The sequence below is a fragment of the Salmo salar genome, chromosome 07, assembly GCF_965601325.2.
Source record: "Salmo salar chromosome 07, fSalSal1, whole genome shotgun sequence".
NCBI classification, from domain to species: Eukaryota; Metazoa; Chordata; class Actinopteri; order Salmoniformes; family Salmonidae; genus Salmo; species Salmo salar.
In genome coordinates, this window is record NC_138297.1 from 57,457,098 (window position 1) to 57,481,074 (window position 23,977).

General features: G+C 42.1%; 1 protein-coding gene across 1 annotated transcript in view; it reads right to left on the reverse strand.

Moving 5' to 3' along the window:
- Window positions 1–23,977, reverse strand: part of LOC106595617 (voltage-dependent calcium channel subunit alpha-2/delta-1) — a 185,869-nt gene that overhangs the window by 109,860 nt on the left and 52,032 nt on the right. Inside the window, exon 4 of the mRNA XM_045722235.2 lies at window positions 104–163. Coding sequence (XP_045578191.1) covers window positions 104–163 — 60 coding nt within the window. The remainder of the gene's footprint in view (window positions 1–103; window positions 164–23,977) is intronic.

The following is a 23,977-nucleotide window of genomic DNA, read 5'->3' on the forward strand; positions in this document are numbered from 1 at the left end:
AATCAAATCAATCTCTTCTTATAGAGTTCAAGGCTTCTATAGGTAATGCATCCAGAGATAATGAGGACATTAATAATGTTGATCTACACAACCACTCACTCACCTCAGGATCATTCTTCCACCGATGCCACATCTGAAAATCCTCTGCAGCGGATGCCAGTGTCTGGACAAAAAAACAGAGAAATAGAGTGGGAATTGTAACACATATTTCCTTTCAATTAAGGAGTTGACACAGTGCTTGTGGCAAGCAGAGAGAGAAAGAGAGAGAGAGAGAGAGAGAGAGAGAGAGAGAGAGAGAGAGAGAGAGAGAGAGAGAGAGAGAGAGAGAGAGAGAGAGAGAGAATGGTACTAATGTTCATTAACATTGATCACGGACATGAAAGTGTTAAGAACATAAAAGTCACCATACTCCTCCACCGTACACAACATATACTGAGGGTACATTACACACCTCAGCTCACCTTATCATGGCTAATTCAAACAACTGGCTCACCTTATCATGGCTAATTCAAACAACTGGCTCACCTTATCATGGCTAATTCAAACAACTGGCTCACCTTATCATGGCTAATTCAAACAACTGGCTCACCTTATCATGGCTAATTCAAACAACTGGCTCACCTTATCATGGCTAATTCAAACAACTGGCTCACCTTATCATTTCTAATTCAAACAACTGGCTCACATTATCATGGCTAATTAAAACAACTGGCTCACTTAATCATGGCTAATTCAAACAATTGGCTCTACTTCTACAACCACTAGTAATGCTGTCAACACAGAAAGTTATTTTACACATTTTCACTCGACACCCCCAGGTGTGAAACGAGCATGGGGGTGTCACAGTATAAGACGTCATTGTGCTCAAATTAGATCCCTCCCCCCACTCCATGTTGGCCCAGATCTGGCCCTAATGACTAGGTTAATGGGTTTCTAATGAGGATCATCTTTTCATCTCAAACTGGTCTAGAAACACACTGTAACACTCATTTCCCCTGGGGAAATATGGAATCTAATTCCAGTCACTAGCTACTAGTACTGCAGAAAGGGAGTTATTCAAGTCACCCATAAATGTTATAAGTTAAATTAATTGAACAAAGGCGAAGCGGGGGGTTAGTGAGATGAGATAGTAACAAGAAAATCAAACAAAGAAGGACAAAACAATGAGCTTCCTTTGAGGATGAATCACAGGGTGCAGAGATCTTACAATCTTCACAATGGCAGTTTGTGTTTAAGTGCTGTATCTATCAGAACTCGGCTCTGCAGGCCAAGTGTCCCCTTTTCTTTGGCTCAGAAAACCACACAACCTGGATCCTAGCATCCTAAAGACAAATGCACTGAGCTTATGCGATCTTTCTTTGCCATGCTATCGCTGCAGGCTGGGTGAGCTGCATGATGCTACCACACGCTTACGCTAAGTCTCTCCATTTGGCTTCAATGAGAGCTGTGTTAGCATTACATCATCTCCTCTACACAATGATATCACAAGTGCATAATTACAGTAATTATGCCTAATCAAAGCCAATGGACCCTCAATGCATACTGCCTGCCAGAGTGCTTTGCAAGCACCTTCTTTTTTCTGTCCATCGCTGAATAAATTGAAGCGGCTAACACTATTCTAAAGCTAATGTGTTTAGCGCTGCTAGCGTTATTGGCTTGCATCTTCCCCTGGGCTTCTTGTAGCTTTGTGGGCCTGCTGACCCTATCAAAGCTAAGACTGATGGACAAAAATGAACAGTGTACTGACAGAGATGGAGTATAGAGGGAGGGGTAATATTTTTAGGGTGAAGTGCAATGTTCCCTAAATTTTTGGGAGGCACTGAGCAAATGTTTGATCTTGTGAGCGGAAACTTGAACATTGTGAGAAATTTGTGCAACTTCCAGCACATGTTTACAGTGAACACTGAGGCTGTTCCCTTACAGTTTTAGACATTAGCCAATAGGCTATTGTGGCTATTTGAGCATAATGTGGGCCTACCAACAAAACCAATGGAGCAAATCCCATACCATTTTCACATGGAAATAGCTTTTGATTTCTATGATATATTTATTTATTTGTAATTTATTTGTAATTTCACCTTTATTTAACCAGGTAGGCAGGTTGAGAACAAGTTCTCATTTACAATTGAGACCTGGCCAAGATAAAGCAAAGCATTTTGACACATACAACAACACAGAGTTACACATGGAGTAAAACAAACATACAGTCAATAATATAGTAGAAAAATAAGTCTATATACAAAGTGAGCAAATGAGGTGAGATAAGGGAGGTAAAGGCAAAAAAGACCATGGTGGCGAGGTAAATACAATATAGCAAGTAAAACACTGGAATGGTAGATTTGCAGTGGAAGAAAGTGCAAAGTAGAAATAGAAATAATGGGGTGCAAAGGAGCAAAATAAATAAATAAATACAGTAGGGGAAGAGGTAGTTGTTTGGGCTAAATTATAGATGGGCTATGTACAGGTGCAGTAATCTGTGAGCTGCTCTGACAGCTGGTGCTTAAAGCTAGTGAGGGAGATAAGTGTTTCCAGTTTTAGAGATTTTTGTAGTTTGTTCCAGTCATGGCAGCAGAGAACTGGAAGGAGAGGCGGCCGAAGGAGGAATTGGCTTTGGGGGTGACCAGAGAGATATACCTGCTGGAGTGCATGCTACAGGTGGGTGCTGCTATGGTGATCAGCGAGCTGAGATAAGGGGGAACTTTACCTAGCAGGGTCTTGTAGATGACCTGGAGCCAGTGGGTTTGGCGACGAGTATGAAGCGAGGGCCAGCCAACGAGAGCTAACAGGTCGCAGTGGTGGGTAGTATATGAGGCTTTGGTGACAAAACGGATGGCACTGTGATAGACTGCATCCAATTTATTGAGTAGGGTATTGGAGGCTATTTTGTAAATGACATCGCCGAAGTCAAGGATCGGCTGGATGGTCAGTTATACGAGGGTATGTTTGGCAGCATGAGTGAAAGATGCTTTGTTACGAAATAGGAAGCCAATTCTAGATTTAACTTTGGATTGGAGATGTTTGATGTGAGTCTGGACGGAGAGTTTACAGTCTAACCAGACACCTAGGTATTTGTAGTTGTCCACATATTCTAAGTCAGAACCGTCCAGAGTAGTGATGCGGGACGGGCGGGCAGGTGCAGGCAGCGATCGGTTGAAGAGCATGCATTTAGTTTTACTTGTATTTAAGAGCAATTGGAGGCCATGGAAGGAGAGTTGTATGGCATTGAAGCTCGTCTGGAGGGTAGTTAACACAGTGTCCAAAGAAGGGTCAAAAGTATACAGAATGGTGTCATCTGCGTAGAGGTGGATCAGAGACTCACCAGCAGCAAGAGCGACATCATTGATGTATACAGAGAAAAGAGTCGACCCAAGAATTGAACCCTGTGGCACCCCCATAGAGAATGCCAGAGGCCCGGACAACAGGGCCTCCTATTTGACACACTGAACTCTATCAGAGAAGTAGTTGGTGAACCAGGGAAGGCAATAATTTGAGAAACCAAGGCTGTATATCCTACAGTAGGATTGAAAAGGGGTTGATATCATGTTGATTCGATCACAGAAAAAACGTTATCTATATCGTGAAAACTAATGGGGCGTACTCAGTGAAGTTTACTCTCTTGCGTCTCTGCGCCGCAGTCCTGGAGGAGGTGCGCAGTGTAGAGGAAACATTGGTTTAGTGTTTGAATCACGAAGTAAAACCAACCGACAGCGCTAAACCTAAGATTGATTCTAAAGTGCTGCCCTGCTAATGGCTAACCTGGTTCAGCTGTGCCACAGGTATTTCTTGTTTTTGAGGTGACTTTTTTATTTGGTGCCTGGAAGACCAAGCAGGACGAATTAGGGCCAATCACTGATATTGAACAATTACAGTGCCTTGCAAAAGTATTCGGCCCCCTTGAACTTTGACCTTTTGCCACATTTCAGGCTTCAAACATAAAGATATAAAACTGTAATTTTTTGTGAAGAATCAACAACAAGTGGGACACAATCATGAAGTGGAACAACATTTTTTAACAAATAAAAAACTGAAAAATTAGGCGTGCAAAATTATTCAGCCCCCTTAAGTTAATACTTTGTAGCGCCACCTTTTGCTGCAATTACAGCTGTAAGTCGCTTGGGGTATGTCTCTATCAGTTTTGCACATCGAGAGACTGAAATTTTTGCCCATTCCTCCTTGCAAAACAGCTCGAGCTCAGTGAGGTTGGATGGAGAGCGTTTGTGAACAGCAGTTTTCAGTTCTTTCCACAGATTCTCGATTGGATTCAGGTCTGGACTTTGACTTGGCCATTCTAACACCTGGATATGTTTATTTGTGAACCATTCCATTGTAGATTTTGCTTTATGTTTTGGATCATTGTCTTGTTGGAAGACAAATCTCCGTCCCAGTCTCAGGTCTTTTGCAGACTCCATCAGGTTTTCTTCCAGAATGGTCCTGTATTTGGCTCCATCCATCTTCCCATCAATTTTAACCATCTTCCCTGCCCCTGCTGAAGAAAAGCAGGCCCAAACCATGATGCTGCCACCACCATGTTTGACAGTGGGGATGGTGTGTTCAGGGTGATGAGCTGTGTTGCTTTTACGCCAAACATAACGTTTTGCATTGTTGCCAAAAAGTTTGATTTTGGTTTCATCTGACCAGAGCACCTTCTTCCACATGTTTGGTGTGTCTCCCAGGTGGCTAGTGGCAAACTTTAAACAACACTTTTTATGGATATCTTTAAGAAATTGCTTTCTTCTTGCCACTCTTCCATAAAGGCCAGATTTGTGCAGTATACGACTGATTGTTGTCCTATGGACAGAGTCTCCCACCTCAGCTGTAGATCTCTGCAGTTCATCCAGAGTGATCATGGGCCTCTTGGCTGCATCACTGATCAGTCTTCTCCTTGTATGAGCTGAAAGTTTAGAGGGACGGCCGGGTCTTCGTAGATTTGCAGTGGTCTGATACTCCTTCCATTTCAATATTATCGCTTGCACAGTGCTCCTTGGGATGTTTAAAGCTTGGGAAATCTTTTTGTATCCAAATCCGGCTTTAAACTTCTCCACAACAGTATCTCGGACCTGCCTGGTGTGTTCCTTGTTCTTCATGATGCTCTCTGCGCTTTAAACGGACCTCTGAGACTATCACAGAGCAGGTGCATTTATACGGAGACTTGATTACACACAGGTGGATTCTATTTATCATCATTAGTCATTTAGGTCAACATTGGATCATTCAGAGATCCTCACTGAACTTCTGGAGAGAGTTTGCTGCACTGAAAGTAAAGGGGCTGAATAATTTTGCACGGCCAATTTTTCAGTTTTTTATTTGTTAAAAAAGTTTGAAATATCCAATAAATTTCGTTCCACTTCATAATTGTGTCCCACTTGTTGTTGATTCTTCACAAAAAATTACAGTTTTATATCTTTATGTTTGAAGCCTGAAATGTGGCAAACGGTCGAAAAGTTCAAGGGGGCCGAATACTTTCGCAAGGCACTGTAGCTCAGTTGGTGAGGTAATTAGAATACATATAGTGCCTGGTTGGAACTAAACCCTGCAGAAGTCATAATTTCTCAGAAGATTAAATTATTTTTTAGCTTTGACCTTCCTTTAGAACATAATGCAATTTGCCACATTATTATTATTAATATTATTAACAAAATGTTTTATACAATAAAACATCCACATGCAAACGATAACATACAGATGCTCACCCAGATCCACAACATCACCCCTGCCCCAGCACCGGCATCACTCTGCACCACATGGCCTCAAACTTTGGCTGTCTATTATATAAGTAATATATATAACTTTGGGGCGTGTTCCCTAGGTCTGCAGGGGAGGCACGGGAACTCAGTCCCGCTTTAAACTTACTATTGAAAGTTGTAACTGATGATAGTCGAATGCACAAGGTCCAATTTCGAAATCAGGTAGTGGATCATCAATTCCTCTTGTCAGGTTAGTCATTGCACACCTTAGAGAGCTACAGTGGGGGAAAAAGTATTTGATCCCCTGCTGATTTTGTATGTTTGCCCACTGATAAAGAAAGGATCAGTCTATAATTTTAATGGTAGGTTTATTTGAACAGTGAGAGACAGAAAACAACAAAAAATATCCAGAAAAACGCATGTCAAAAATGTTATACATTGATTTGCATTTTAATGAGGGAAATAAGTATTTGACCTCCTCTCAATCAGAAAGATTTCTGGCTCCCAGGTGTCTTTTATACAGGTAACGAGCTGAGATTAGGAGCACACTCTTAAAGGGAGTGCTCCTAACCGCAGCTTGTTACCTGTAAAAAAGACACCTGTCCACAGAAGCAATCAATCAATCAGATTCCAAACTCTCCACCATGGCCAAGACCAAAGAGCTCTCCAAGGATGTCAGGGACAAGATAGACCTACACAAGGCTTGAATGGGCTACAAGACCATCGCCAAGCAGCTTGGTGAGAAGGTGACAACATTTGGTGCGATTATTCGCAAATGGAAGAAACACAAAAGAACTGTCAATATCCCTCGGCCTGGGGCTCCATGCAGATCTCACCTCGTGGGGTTGCAATGACCATGAGAACGGCGAGGAATCAGCCCAGAACTACAGAGGAGGATCTTGTCAATGATCTCAAGGCAGCTGGGACCATAGTCACCAAGAAAACAATGGGTAACACACTACGCCGTAAAGGACTGAAATCCTGCAGCGCCCGCAAGGTCCCCCTGCTCAAGAATACATATACATGCCCGTCTGAAGTTTGCCAATGAACATCTGAATGATTCAGAGGACATCTGGTGAAATTGTTGTGGTCAGATGAGACCAAAATGGAGCTCTTTGGCATCAACTCAACTTGCCGTGTTTGGAGGAGGAGGAATGCTGCCTATGACCCCAAGAACACCATCCCCACCGTCAAACATGGAGGTGGAAACATTATACTTTGGGGGTGTTTTTCTGCTAAGGGGACAGGCAACTTCACCGCATCCAAGGGACGATGGACGGGGCCATGTACCATCAAATCTTGGGTGAGAACCTCCTTCCCTCAGCCAGGGTATTGAAAATGGGTCGTGGATGGGTATTCCAGCATGACAATGACCCAAAACACACGGCCAAGGCAACAAAGGAGTGGCTCAAGAAGAAGCACATTAAGGTCCTGGAGTGGCCTAGCCAGTCTCCAGACCTTAATCCCATAGAAAATCTGTGGAGGGAGCTGAAGGTTCGAGTTGCCAAACGTCAGCCTCAAAACCTTAAGACTTAGAGAAGATCTGCAAAGAGGAGTGGGACAAAATCCCTCCTGAGATGTGTGCAAACCTGGTGGCCAACTACAAGAAACGTCTGACCTCTGATTGCCAACAAGGGTTTTGCCACCAAGTACTAAGTCATGTTTTGCAGAGGGGTCAAATACTTATTTCCCTCATTAAAATGCAAATCATTTTATAAAATTTTTGACATGCGTTTTTCTGGATTTTTTGGTTGTTATTCTGTCTCTCACTGTTCAAATAAACCTACCATTAAAATTATAGACTGATAATTTCTTTGTAAGTGGGCAAACGTACAAAATCAGCAGGGGATCAAATACTTTTTTCCCCCACTGTATTTATGACTTGTCAGAAATGTCTAGATCAACTAGCCCACGTCAGCTAATGTTTTTTTTATTAGTTTTTTTTAGCCTATAGATATTGTTGTCATTTTTTTGTCACTCAAATATAACATTAATACACATTAGACATGGCTAAATTTATAGAATTGCTAGAAAATCTGCTTTAAAACTGCTAAATTATCTTCACCAACAAGAGGGGTGTGAACAGTTTGTGTCATGAACAGCGCTTGTGCCCATAGAACTAGACGTTGCGCGAACACAGGCGGGATGTTCCGCAATGCTGGAAGGGTGGCCCTGAGTGGAAAAGTTGGGAACCCCTGTATTATATCACCCTGTCACAGGCCTTCCCAGTTAACACCACCTCATAAGATTGCCTGCTGCAGTTGTTCAAGAGATGTCCAGTTTGCAGCCGAACATGCAGCATAGAGAAGACAAGGTGTTCCTAATGTTTGGTATAGTCAGTGTATACTGTATAATTAGCCTGTATGTATTTTTAGATATAGGCCTATTGTAAATGTGTATAATTGCAGCGTCACCATCTTTATAGTAAAATAAATACAAATACACACATGACTTTAAGCTACATATTCATTTGACAGAGGTAATGATGTTTGCAAAACAAGTGTTTCTGAGCTTGTCAATATTACACAGGTAAGCTAACGGTTATATAGATCAGGAATGGAAACAGGCTCTATAGACCTCTATATATGAGTTTCTGTGTCCAACACACAACCACCTGTTGTTATGTTGGACACCTACTGACCAAAGAAAGTGATATGTATTGCTAAAATAAAGGTTTAAGGAAATACAGGCAGGCACCACATTACTGCAAGACAAAACAGCTCACTCAATCAAGCATGATGGTCTTGTAAGTATAAAAGCAAAGCTTGTTTTCATATCATTTTGTTTTAAAAAAGCATGAAAATGGAATGGAATGGTATTAGTGTGATGTGTGAAGAATCCAATAATTTAACTTGAATGTGGTACAAATCACATTATTGTGGAAGCACCTCCTCTAAGAGTCTGAATTAGGCTGTTTGAATCCTATTGGGCTGACCAGTATGGGGCAGATCTGGCAACACATAACATGATCTCTCATGATGAGTTCCTTACTGTACATATATCAGTGGAAACCCACTGTGATAACTGTGACACTCATTTCTCTCAGTGCAGACACATTCAAACCTCTCTCTGATCCTTCCTGAAGAGCCAACACCCGAACAACGTTCGCCGAACAACGTTCGCCTCTCATGCAGAATGAAAGACAATCTGTATTTGGAGCTTAGCTCCTTCTCTCTCAGTTTCTTCCTAATGAACTGGTGTGTTGCAATGTTTATGTAAAGTTTTGATAATGAAATCCATTACTGCGGTTTCTTTTCAGACAGCTAATTATACTGAGTGACTTGAGACTTGTGCGCACACTGAAGCAAGCGTGAGCTCGCCGTTTGACGTGTGGTTGCCATGGCGATGTCCATAGTTTGAGTTTATTTGTTTATTTTTACAGGGACGGTGCATATTAATCAACGTTTCAATAAAAGTGCCGGTTTAGCCAGCCGGCAAATTTTCAACCGCTGTCCCTGGGCAGCTTATTAAAACAATTACAATACAGACAAACAATGAGCAGTGAGCACATGCAGAGCAACATAGAACAAGCAACACGTAGCACGCAGACAGAACAACATAACACAAAAAGCAACAAGACAAAATATATATAAAAGCAACCGTGTTTCCACACCTCACAAGCTACAGACAACATGGAAAGCGACAATACACAGCTAGGGATTATGTTCACAAGTCTGATTGGCCTTTAGCCATGTCTATGTTTTTTTGTGAAGATGTCATAGGTGGTGCAGTTGTGTGTCTGATGGCAGTGTGTTCCAGACATGGGAAGCTCTCACAGAGAAAGCAGATGGACTAAAGTTGCTTTTCATTAAGGGAACTATACAGTCACCTCTAATGGCAGACCTTGTGGATCTGCTGCCATGGGTTTGGGTTTTCTGTTTAACAAAAGTATCTGCCTTGTTATCTGAGCGACGGTTGTCAGGCAGGCTGGACCCCGTTTTCTGAGTGGCGAGGGGGAAGAGGTGAATTTGATTGTGTCATGAGGACGTGCTATATGATATGCAATGAGAGGAAAATGTGAAACAGGCTTTAGGTGTGTGTCTTAGTTGTTGGTGCTGTGAGGACAAAAACTTGAGGAGGAAGAATGGACCGAGTTAGTGAGGATTAACACAAATGCCAACAAAACGGTGCCTATTGGACCCCAACACACACACACACACACACACACAGACACACTCAAAAGGTCAGTCATCCACAGCATGATCACAACCCCTTGGGTTACGTTGTTAAATAAATTCAGACTGTGTTAAACGCTCTAGCAAAGCGCTTGAATTCTGAATGAGGACTAAATGCTTTGAGCCACAGTTTAAATTCAGGCTGGTAAATTATTTACAACTCTCACACAGGAGCTCTGAAGATTCAGCATCCCTCCAAACAAGTCGACCTGACAACTATGTCTGTATCCAGTCCATATTTGATTAGATTATGGATCTGGGTTGAATCTCCTATGTGTGCCAAATAAATATTGGAGCAAAATTTTGATCAATTCAATCAGTTCTGAATTCAATTGAGGAAACAGACTTAACTAATTATCTGAAAAATATCTATGTTGACAAGATCTGAAGTGAAGTGAATTTAAACACATAAATCCCATGGGATGCCATCTTTCTTTGTGTTCCCCTCTCTGCCTCTCCAGCCTCTCCCCTCCTCTGAGACAGTAAATCCAGACTACTAGTTTCCCCTCCGTTTAGCGCTCATATCCATCCCTTCATCCATTATTTAGACAGGAGAAGCATGTAGACACGGAGAGGAAGATGTTTCTCAGTCTTTATCACTGAGGAGGATTCCAGATACATTCCCCAATCACGGAAAGGAGACAGACAGAGAGAGAGAGAGTGAGCAAGAGAGAGGGGGGGTTAAAGGAGGTGTTAATGTTTAGTGAGAGAGAGAGAGAGAGAGAGGAGAATAAAGAGGGGTTCAGTAAGGAAGCTATGCCCCAAAATATGATCATTGTTTAAATTCATATTTGATGCATGATCAAAGAGAAGAGATGATGATCAGTGGAACAATCAAATGTGCTGAACTAAAATATAAACGAAAAAAGCAACAATTTCAAAGATATTATTCAGTCAATTGAAATATAAAGAACTAAAATATAAACACAACATGTAAAGTGTTGGTTCCATGTTTCATAAGCTGAAATAAAAGATCCCAGACATTTTTCAATCGTGCAAAAAGCTTACTTCTCTCAGATTTTGTGAACAAATCTGTTTAAATCCCTGTTAGTGAGCATTTCTCCTTTGCCAAAATAATCCATCCACCTGACAGGTGTGGCATATCAAGAAGCTGATTAAACAGCATGATCATTACACAGGTGCACTTTGTGCTGGGGACAATGAAAGGCTACTCTAAAATGTGCAATTTTGTCACACAACACAATGCCACAGATGTCTCAAGTTTTAAGGAAGCATGCAATTGGCCTGCTGACAGCAGGAATGTCCACCAGAGCTGTTGTCAGATAACTGAATGTTCATTTCTCTACCATAAGGTGCGTCCAACTTCGTTTGGCAGTATGTCCAACCGGCATCACAACCGCAGACCATGTGTAACCACGTCAGCCCAGGACCTCCACATCCGGATTGCGGGATGGTCTCAGACCAGCCACCAAGACAGCTGATGAAACTGAGGAGTATTTCTGTCTGTAATAAAGCCTAATTGTGGGGAAAAACTCATTCTGATTGGCTGAGCAGCGAAATTCATAGATTAGAACCTAATTTATTTCAATTGATTGATTTCCTTATATGAACTGTAAGTCAGTAAAATTGTTGCATGTCACATTTATATTTTTGTTCAGTACATATACATATAGATTGATATTTTTTCACTGACTCTCTTGTACTGGCTCTATGCACACTCACTAGACTCTACTCACACACAAACATTCCATGCTGTGGAGAATTATTCTCCACTCTGCTGTAGAGTATTTTTCTCCACTCATACAGGAGTAATAAAGGCGTAGTGTATTCATTTGGTGGGATTTTATATATATAGTTGAAGTCAGAAGTTTACATACACTTAGGTTGGAGTCATTAAAACTCGTTTTTCAAACACACACATTTCTTGTTAACAAACTATAGTTTTGGCAAGTCGGTTAGGACATCTACTTTGTGCATGACACAAGTAATTTTTCCAACAATTGTTTACAGACAGATTATTTCTCTTATAATTCACTGTATCACAATTCCTGTGGGTCAGAAGTTTATATACACTAAGTTGACTGTGCCTTTAAACAGCTTGGAAAATTCCAGAAAATGATGACATGGCTTTCGAAGCTTCTGATAAGCTAATTGACATCATTCGGGTCAATTGGAGGTGTACCTGTGGATGTATTTCAAGGCCTACCTTCAAACTCGGTGCCTGTTTGCTTGACATAATGGAAAATCAAAAGAAATCAGCCAAGACCTCCGAAAAAAAATTGTAGACCTCCACAAGTCTGGTTCATCCTTGGGAGCAATTTCCAAACGCCTGAAGGTACCACGTTCATCTGTATAAACAATAGTACGCAAGTATAAACACCATGGGACCACGTAGCCATTATACCGCTCAGGAAGGAGACGCCTGTCTCCTAGAGATGAACGTACTTTGGTGCGAAAGGTGCAAATCAATCCCAGAACAACAGAAAAGGACCTTATGAAGATGCTGGAGGAAACAGGTACAAAAGTATATATTTCCACAGTAAAACAAGTCCTATATCGACATAACCTGAAAAGCCGCTCAACAAGGAAGAATCCACTGCTCCAAAACTGCAATAAAAAAGACAGATTACGGTTTGCAACTGCAGCATCATGTTGTGGGGGTGCTTTGTTGCAGGAGGGACTGGTGCACTTCACAAAATACACTGCTCAAAAAAATAAAGGGAACACTTAAACAACACAATGTAACTCCAAGTCAATCACACTTCTGTGAAATCAAACTGTCCACTTAGGAAGCAACACTGATTGACAATACAATTCAACTGCTGTTGTGCAAATGGAATAGACAACAGGTGGAAATTATAGGCAATTAGCAAGACACCCCCAATAAAGGAGTGGTTCTGCAGGTGGGGACCACAGACCACTTCTCAGTTCCTATGCTTCCTGGCTGATGTTTTGGTCACTTTTGAATGCTGGCGGTGCTTTCACTCTAGTGGTAGCATGAGACGGAGTCTACAACCCACACAAGTGGCTCAGATAGTGCAGCTCATCCAGGATGGCACATCAATGCGAGCTGTGGCAAGAAGGTTTGCTGTGTCTGTCAGCGTAGTGTCCAGAGCATGGAGGCGCTACCAGGAGACAGGCCAGTACATCAGGAGACGTGGAGGAGGTCGTAGGAGGGCAACAACCCAGCAGCAGGACTGCTACCTCCACCTTTGTGCAAGGAGGAGCAGGAGGAGCACTGCCAGAGCCCTGCAAAATGACCTTCAGCAGGCCACAAATGTGCATGTGTCTGCTCAAACGGTCAGAAACAGACTCCATGAGGGTGGTATGAGGGCCCGACGTCCACAGGTGGGGGTTGTGCTTACAGCCCAACACCGTGCAGGACGTTTGGCATTTGCCAGAGAACACCAAGATTGGCAATTTCGCCACTGGCGCCCTGTGCTCTTCACAGATGAAAGCAGGTTCACACTGAGCACCTGACAGACGTGACAGAGTCAGGAGACGCCGTGGAGAACGTTCTGCTGCCTGCAACATCCTCCAGCATGACCGGTTCGGCGGTGGGTCAGTCATGGTGTGAGGTGGCATTTCTTTGGGGGGCCACACAGCCCTCCATGTGCTCGCCAGAAGTAGCCTGACTGCCATTAGGTACCGAGATGAGATCCTCAGACCCCTTGTGAGACCATATGCTGGTGCGGTTGGCCCTGGGTTCCTCCTAATGCAAGACAATGCTAGACCTCATGTGGCTGGAGTGTGTCAGCAGTTCCTGCAAGAGGAAGGCATTGATGCTATGGACTGGCCCGCCCGTTCCCCAGACCTGAATCCAATTGAGCACATCTGGGACATCATGTCTCGCTCCATCCACCAACGCCACGTTGCACCACAGACTGTCCAGGAGTTGGCGGATGCTTTAGTACAGGTCTGGGAGGAGATCCCTCAGGAGACCATCCGTCACCTCACCAGGAGCATGGCCAGGCGTTGTAGGGAGGTCATACAGGCACGTGGAGGCCACACACACTACTGAGCCTCATTTTGACTTGTTTTAAGGACATTACATCAAAGTTGGATCAGCCTGTAGTGTGATTTTCCACTTTAATTTTGAGTGTGACTCCAAATCCATACCTCCATGGGTTGATAAATTGGATTTCCATTGATTATTTTTGTGTGATTTTGTTGTCAGCACATTCAACTATGTAAAGAAAAAAGTATTTAATAAGATTATTTCTTTCATTCAGATCTAGGATGTGTTGTTTAAGTGTTCCCTTAATTTTTTTGAGTAGTATAGATGGCATCATGAGAGAGGAAAATTACGTGAATATATTGAAGCAACATCTCAAGACATCAGTCAGGAAGTTACATTTTGGTCGCAAATGGGTCTTCCAAATGGACAATGACCCCAAGCATACTTCCAAAGTTGTGGCAAAATGGCTTAAGGACAACAAAGTCAAGGTATTGGAGTGTCCATCACAAAGCCCTGACCTCAATCCTATAGAAAATGTATATATATATATATATATATTTATTGTATTTATCAGGGAGTGCTGCAGCCCTTCAGCACCCCTACCCCCGTGGCTATGACTGGTACTCTTTGTATATTGCTTCGTTATTGGTATTTTATTGTGTTACTATGTCCTTTTTTAATTTAGCAAATATTTGTCTTACTTTTAGACTCCGCATTGTTGGGAATGGGCTCGAAAGTAAGCACCTCACGGTAAAGTCTACACCTGTTGTATTCGGGGCATGTGATGAATACAATTCGATTTGATTAAACCTAATGTCTTTGGCTGAGAGAATATAGGGGTCTTTGGGTTTATGGTGTACTCTGTATATTCGCCTTAATAGGACTTTAGTGATCGCTCTCTACCTTGGGTCCCATCAATCACAACTGTCTTTACACACTGCCAACAGCTATGGCGGAACAAGTGGGCGCAAGGGTGGGTACAAGAACACACGAATGTGACCGACCGGCTCCGTTCAGTCATGTCTAAAATTTGAAATGGTGTTTTTTTTACATTGGATCAAAGTAGAGACTCAGAGCCATAAATCGGTATATCGTACACTACAGTTGAGGAACAAAGGGAAAGTAATTCTGCTTTGAAGGTTTATAAACGTGTAACCTCACTTTTGAGAAAATGGCATTTGAATGTTTTAGTACCTACTGGAGAGCTCTTCTTTGTCTACACCCATTCAGCATTGTTCACACCCTCTCAAGCTTTAGCCCCACCCATCTCTTTAAGGTTTGATCCGAGTGTTCTGTCCTAACAACAGCCATCAAGGACCCAAGCTAACTGGCTAACTTTGGCTAGCTACTTTCAGATACAAATGAGTGAACAGCTCATTCTGACCATTTCACTCGCCCTAGCAGTGCTGGTTATGCTGTTTTTATGTCATCCAGAGCATTGGTGACTGCAACTGTGCTGCTGGCAACAATTTCATTACGCTTTTTTTGCCAACGTTTGCAGAAAATGGCCATATTAAAACGGGTATTGAGTGTTCGTAAATTCGTCAGTTATTCTTCGCTCTGGCACACTCAGACGAGAGTGCTCTGAAATCGGAGTAGATAGCTAGAACGAATTTACCAGCTACGTCTATGAACAGCTATCGTTTCACAGTGACATCCTGAACATTCTGTTGAAGTGGATACCTGCAGAGTGGAGTCTATGGTTAAGCCGTAGCTAGCTAGCTAAACACCAAACCATAATCCAAACTCATGCATGAATCTGCAGGTAACTAACAAACTAGGTTCAACGTTAGCTAGCTAACATTAGGCTATAACTAGCAAAGCAAATGACTCTGAGATACAAATAATATTACTACACAGATCATACACGTAACGTTAGCTAGCGAGTCAGCTAACGTTAGCTAGTGAGCTAACAGTACACTTTAACTTGAAATGAAAACACTTTCTGACACAATTAGAAACGTGTAATATATGAAAATGTAGCTAGCTAGACAATTTTACCCATATACATGGCTGGAGAATTCTCCCTCTCTGTCACGGATGCCAAGGTTGCCCTTAGTTTGAAGATGTAATCCGGAGACAGGTGTTTCTCCATCTCCTTACCTATCATACTCCAATTCCACTGATTTAAAAACTCGGTCCTCCAGAAAGTGGGAACACTTATGCGGTTCTACTACGCAATATATATTTTTTTAACCTGTTAGGGCTAGGGGGCAGCATTTGCACGTCTGGATAAAAAAAATGTACCCGATTTAATCTGGTTACTAATCCTACCCAGTAACTAGAATATGCATATACTTATTATATATGGATAGAAAACACTCTAAAGTTTCTAAAACTGTTTGAATGGTGTCTGTGAGTATAACAGAACTCATTTGGCAGGCAAAACCCTGAGACATTTTCTGACAGGAAGTGGATACCTGATGTGTTGTATTGACTTTAAACCTATCCCATTGAAAAACACAGGGGTTTAGGAATATTTTGGCACTTCCTATTGCTTCCACTAGATGTCACCAGCCTTTACAAAGTGTTTTGAGTCTTCTGGAGGGAGATCTGACCGAACAAGAGCCATGGAACGATGATGTCCCATTAGACACCTGGCGCGCGAGTTCATGTTGGGTACCCTCGTTCCAATACGTTATAAAAGAGTATGCATTCGTCCACCTTGAATATTATTCATGTTCTGGTTAAAAAAGGCCCTAATGATTTATGCTATACAACGTTTGACATGTTTGAACGAACGGAAATATATTTTTTCCCCTCGTTCATGACGAGAAGTCCGGCTGGCTTAGATCATGTGCGAACAAGACGGAGATTTTTGGACATAAATGATGAGCTTTTTTGAACAAAACTACATTCGTTATGGACCTGTGATACCTGGAAGTGACATCTGATGAAGAGAATCAAAGGTAATGGATTATTTACATAGTATTTTCGATTTTAGATCTCCCCAACATGACGTCTAGTCTGTATCGCAACGCGTATTTTTCTGGGCGCAGTGCTCAGATTATTGCAAAGTGTGATTTCCCAGTAAGGTTATTTTTAAATCTGGCAAGTTGATTGCGTTCAAGAGATGTAAATCTATAATTCTTTAAATGACAATATAATATTTTACCAATGTTTTCTAATTTTAATTATTTAATTTGTGACGCTGACTTGACTGCCGGTTATTGGAGGGAAACGATTTCCTCAACATCAATGCCATAGTAAAACGCTGTTTTTGGATATAAATATGAACTTGATAGAACTAAAAATGCATGCATTGTCTAACATTATGTCCTAGGAGTGTCATCTGATGGAGATTGTAAAAGGTTAGTGCATCATTTTAGCTGGTTTTATGGTTTTGGTGACCCTGTCTTTGACTTGACAAAACATTACACACAACTCTTGTAAATGTACTGTCCTAACATACTCTAAATTTATGCTTTCGCCGTAAAACCTTTTTGAAATCGTAAAACGTGGTTAGATTAAGGAGATGTTTATCTTTCAAATGGTGTAAAATAGTTGTATTTTTGAAAAATTAGAATTTTGACATTTATTTGGATTCAAATTTGCCGCTCTTGAAATGCACCTGCTGTTGATGGAGTGCACCACGGGTGGCACGCTAGCGTCCCACCTAGCCCATAGAGGTTAAAGCCACGTTAGACAGGATTACCATCACATACTGACCAGCTCAAATAGACAGAAGAGTGGCAGACCAATCTGAACTCATCTCTCGGCATACCCAGCCCACTCATCGCAGCCAATCATAGCTAGCGGGAAGGATGCTGTCTTTTTCTGTGGCTAAACCAACTCGGCTCTTAATTTAACAATTGTATTCATATTTACAGCTGGAATATGAGTTTGTTATTACGGCACATGAAAGTTCACATGTTCCAGAAGGCATTTCTGCCCAAAAACACATTTTGATTTGAAAAAAAAGTTTATGTTCAAATGGCTCTCCTGTGAAGTAGTGGCACGCGACATATGCCTAGTCTCCTGAAACAAGTCACAAATACACACACAATTTACATTTACATTTTAGCAATTTTCTGTTGCAGATGCTCTTATCCAGAGCGACTTATAGTTAGTGCATTCACAACTCATGCAAGCATGTACACTACCATTCAAAAGTTTGGGGTCACTTGGAAAAGTCCTTGTTTTTGAAAGAAAAGCACATTTTTTGTCCATTAAAATAACATCAAATTGATCAGAAATACAGTGTAGACATTGTTAATGTTGTAAATGACTATTGTAGCTGGAAATGGCTTTTTTACATAGGCGTACAGAGGCCCATTATCAGCAACCATCACTCCGGTGTTCCAATGGCACGTTGTGTTAGCTAATCCAAGTTTATCATTTTAAAAGGCTAATTGATCTTTAGAAAACCCTTTTGCAAATATGTTAGCACAGTTGAAAACTGTTGTCTGATTAAAGAAGCAATAAAACTGGGCTTTAGACTAGTTGAGTATTTGGAGCATCAGCATTTGTGGGTTTGATTACAGGCTAAAAATGTCCAGAAACAAAGTACTTTCTTCTGAAACTCGTCAGTCTATTCTTGTTCTGATAAATGAAGGCTATTCCATGCGAGAAAATGCCAAGAAACTTAAGATCCCGTACAACGCTGTGTACTACTCCTTTCACAGAACAGCGCAAACTGTCTCTAACCAGAATAGAAAAAGGAGTGGGAGGCCTCGGTGCACAACTGAGCAAGAGGACAAGTATATTAGATTGTCTAGTTTTAGAAATAGACGCCTCACAAGTCCTCAACTGGCAGCTTCATTATATAGTACCCGCAAAACACCAGTCTCAACGTCAACAGTGAAGAGGCGACTCCGGGATGCTGGCCTTCTAGGCAGAGTTGCAAAGAAAAAGACATATCTCAGGACTGGCCAATAAAAATAAAATATTAAGATGGGCAAAAGAACACAGAAACTGGACAGAGGAAGATTGGAAAAAAGTGTTATGGACAGACAAATCTAAGTTTGAGGTATTTGGATCACAAAGAAGAACATTTGTGAGACGCAGAAAAATAGAAAATATGCTGGAGGAGTGCTTGACACCATCTGTCAAGCATGGTGGAGGCAATGTGATGGTCTGGGGGTGCTTTGGTGGTGGTAAAGTTGGAGATTTGTACAGGGTAAAAAAGGGATCTTGAAGAAGGAAAGCTATCACTCCATTTTGCAACGCCATGCCTTACTCAGTGGACGGTGCTTAATTGGAGCCAATTTCCTCCTACAACAGGAAAATGACCCAAAGCACAGCTCAAAACTATGCAATAACTATTTTGGGAAGAAGCAGTCAGCTGGTCTTCTGTCTATAATGGAGTGGCCAGCACAGTCACCGGATCTCAACCCTACTGAGCTGTCAAGCCAATCCAACTTGTGGGAGGTGCTTCAGGAAGCATGGGATGAAATCTCTTCAGATTACCTCACCAAATTGACAACTAGAATGCCAAAGGTCTGCAAGGCTGTAATTGCAAATGGAGGATTCTTTGATGAAAGCAAAGTTTGAAGAACACAATTATTATTTCAACAAAAAATCATTATTTATAACCTTGTCAACGTCTTGACCATATTTCCTATTCGTTTTGCAACTGATTTCATGTATGTTTTCATGAAAAACAAGGACATTTCTCAGTGAGCCCAAACTTTTTAATGGCAGTGTGTGTGCACTCACACGCACACGCACACACGAACACACAAGTTCATTACTGGAATCCTCCTCAGGGGGTTAAGGAGGAAGTACCACTAGGGGTCAAATTGGGTCAGGGGTCAAAGGTCAGCAGGTACTTTGGCACGTCAGCAGGTGCTTTGACTCTCCCTCACCTGTTCTCCATCTGCCCCTCCAGGTCCTTCCCAGTGTTATTCAAACACACAGCGCCACAGGCTAACTAACGAGGGATGGTAAACAGGCACGCTAATGAGCAACACTGAGCTAATAGGGAACAGGCTAGCTAACGAGCTATTACAGTGTATAACAGGCAGCGAATGAGCTAAAGCAACATTACCCAGGAGGAGGGCAGCTAAATTAGCATATTTCAAAGTCCTGGCACAACGAACACTGCGTGGGTGGAGGTTGGATAAACCCTAACCTGTAGGGACCTCATTTATCAATCATGCGTAAGCACAAATCTGTGCGTAATCCATGAGTGGGATCATTTCCATGCAGTGTGAGATTCATCAACATGAACATTTGCATGAGAGTGTGCATAAATTTGGACATTAAACCGGTGGAAATCTGACCTTTGCTCTGATGTTTTGGTCCAACCGCTGTGTCTTTGTGAGACGCAGAGTAGGTGAAAGGATGATCACCGTATGTGTGGTTCTCACCGTGAAGCAAGGAGGAAGAGGTGTGATGGTGTGGGGGTTCTTTGCTGGTGACACTGTCAGTGATTTATTTAGAATTCAAGGCACACTTTACCAGCATGGCTACCACAGCATTCTGCAGCGTTACGCCATCCCATCTGGTTTGCGCTTAGTGGGACTATCATTTGTTTTTCAACAGGACAATGACCCAACACACCTCCAGGCAGTGTAAGGGCTATTTGACCAAGAAGGAGACTGATGGAGTGCTGCATCAGATGACCTGGCCTCCACAATCACCCAACCTCCACCCAGCTGAGATGGTTTGGGATGAGTTGGACCGCAGAGTGAAGGAAAAGCAGCCAACAAGTGCTTAGCATATGTAGGACGTCCTTCAAGACTGTTGGAAAAGCATTCCAGGTGAAGCTGTTTGAGAGAATGCCAAGTGTGTGCAAAGCTGCCATCAAGGCAAAGGGTGGCTACTTTGAAGAATCTCAAATATCTTTTGATTTGTTTAACACTTGTAGGCTTACTACATGATTCCATATGTGTCACGACTTCTGCCGAAGTCGGTCCCTCTCCTTGTTCGGGCGGCGTTCGGCGGTCGACGTCACCGGTCTTCTAGCCATCGCTGATCCACCTTTCATTTTCCATTGGTTTTGTCTTTGTTTTCTACACACCTGGTTTTCATTCTCCAATTACATGTTCATGTATTTAACCCTCTGTTTCCCTCTGCAAAAGGTGGCTCTACTCTGAATAGTTAAGCACGCTCAAGTGCTCTTTTTTTTTTTGTATTACTTGTTTTTTCACAATAAAAAAAGTGGTAGGCATGTTGTGTAAATCAAATTATACAAACCCCCCAAAAATGTATTTTAATTCTATGTTGTAAGGCAACAAAATAGGAAAAATGCCAAGGGGGGAATACTTTCGCAAGCCACTGTATGTGTGGTTGGGGGGGGCGGGGGTTATGTGTGTGTGTGTGTGTGTGTGTGTGTGTGTGTGTGTGTGTGTGTGTGTCACTCTGATTCCATGGACCCTGACACTATGCACTACTGCTCTCTGTTTCTCATTCTACCTGCTACACCTCCAACACCATGGTCATTCAACTACAATTCACACCATTGTGGACAACTGTATTACAATCACTTCATCTTTGGCTGCTTTTTGTAGTAATTTAGAGATGGAGAGAAAAATGGAGAGATGAGAGAGAGATGGAAGGAGAGAGATACAAGGGAGGCATTGAACGAGGTGAATATAAAATAAGTTCAAACAGAAAGAACAGAAAAACACACACACCTTTCTGTCCCTCTTGGTCTCACTCCCAAACACCCCTTGTTCTCTACCTCTCTCTGTCCCACCACTCACACATCCAGCCACACATAGGAGCCTCCTCTACCTCCACTACCTGTCTGCCTGATTACAAGGATATAAGGATTAGTCACGCCTAGAAAGGGAACAAACTCCTGTCGTCTCCTTGATGTGTCCCAAGGCGCCAGGCAGGAGAACATGAGCATCTGCTGTTGTGACTGGCAACACTTTAGTCACATCCTCTCCGCTCTGCTCGCCTGCCTGCCGGGAGGGAGGGAGACAGAGAGAGACGTGGAGATACTGTTAAAGACTTCAGCTATAGTTGCTTTCACACACCTGCATGTGTGTGTTCACACACATACCAGTATATACACACACACACACACGTGACTGAACCCATCTGCACGACTCAAAACTGTGCTGTGCTGTGTACACCTGCACCTGTTGAGCTAAAGCCTAGGCATTAGCTTGGGGACAATGATGATGACAAGGATGATGATGACAGAGATGATGACGAAGATTATGACACACTTTTCGTTAGATTTGAAAGTGCTTTACATTGTGTGTGGGGTAAATCACCCAACACCCCATCCACCACCAATGTGTAGCACCTGCCTGGTTACACCAGCATTTTCCTACAGTCAATTCTCCTACAGTACCATAGTAACTTTACAGAGCCATCCTTGTTAAAGCTGCGTCTCTCTCACTGTATCTATCTACCACTCTGCGCTAGCGAGACAAACAGATGTTCTCTCTCCTCCAGCAACATCAATAATACTCCTATCCCAGCAAGCACTCTGTGTTAGGCTCAATCTGCTGCAAACAACAGCCAATTACGGTTAAATCCAGCCTCAATGCTTCTAAAACGCTCCCCAAACGCTGTGGGGAGGCCTCAGGCATCATCTCAGGCTACCTGCTCCATGGCTGGTTTTCTTTACAAGCCCAGCAGAGTCCTGCTCCTGTTATTAAAGGCCTCCTTTTTTTATTATGTTTTTAGGGAGAGGGAGTCGGCTAAGTCCGAATAGTCACTAGCCATGAGTTAGGCTTATTAGCTACCCAAGCAACTGCACAGTGTCTGGCAGCAGTTTAAAACCGCTGGGCCTCGAGCGACTCCCCCTTCAAGCTAATGAGCAGTCATTTTGATTGCAACATTTTAACAGTGTAATTAATACATTTCATATATGCTATTGCCAAAATAATCATTTTGTTGTGCTTATGAAGGTCTAAGGTAACATTAGAATATGATTACAATTGTAAACAAAATAGCATTTTCATTAATTTATGTTACTGTAGGCTTTATGTAAAAAAAATCTAAAATAAGGTGTTCAATTGATTTTATTCGTGGAGTGCCTTTGTTACAAATATAAAACAGAAAGCGTATGTGTTGGAACAGGTTACCAGCTTCTTTTTATACAAATAAAAAAACACCAAGACGCATGGGCAGTAAGAGGTGAAATTATGAAAACATCAATATCCTAAACATTATTATAACCACCAAGTCACAAATAGCGAAAATCAGCACAAAAGCAATATAATGAATTACAATGAATATAAAAGTGTTGATATGACAGCATTTAAAAATAGTCAATTATTTATACGTTGGATACCAAGGGGAATTTCTGTTTCTTTGTCATCAAAATGGAAGTAAAGCATGATCTCTCTGAAGCGATCCCATGACATGGTTTCTCCAAAGAAAAGTATCTCATACATGTCTGACCAGAAGCTCTCCATACACACGCTCTTTCCACCGAATGCTCCACGGACATACAGGATTGAAATGAGCACTTCCAACTCATCAACAGACAGATTCCAGGCAGTGTCTCCTTGCTCCGTGTGCACCATAGCCACGGTACAGTCCCTGAATGCTGTAGCATGTCCGTGTCACATAAACAACGGAAGCTGGTGAGTGCATTGCTGATGTTGTTTTTTGCTTGAGATGTAGAGCCTGCTATCTCAGTGATGACATTTTGTACTGATAATCAGCCTGTAGTATTGTCACCGGCTCGTTCCATCTAAATGGTGTCGTCCCTTCCACTCTCCTATATCACTGTTTCATTTGGTGGTGGCTCAGGCACCTTCTCAGTGTGCACCGTTCTGGATTTTTTTGAGTTTAGGCCTCGGAGGTGTAGGTTATTCTGGCTGAGGCTCAGAATCAGATGAATAATCAGAGATGTCATGATTAATTTCCTCCCCGCCCTCTGAGTCGTTTTCATTCAGATCTTGTAGCACCGCTAACTTAGCATGTGCATCCATTCGTCTTGGTCTTCTTGCCATTGTAAATTACACAGGCTCTCACTGTGTATTCCAAGTAGACCAGAGTAGACCAATAAGACTGCTTGGATTCGGTGGACTGATATAGAGTACATACCATATACAGTGAGGGAAAAAGTATTTCATCCCCTGCTGATTTTGTACGTTTGCCCACTGACAAAGAAATGATCAGTCTATAATTTTAATGGTAGGTTTATTTGAACAGTGAGAGACAGAATAACAACAACAAAAAATATTGAAAAACGCATGTCAAAAATGTTATAAATTGATTTGCATTTTAATGAGGGAAATAAGTATTTGACCCATTCTCAATCAGAAAGATTTCTGGCTCCCAGG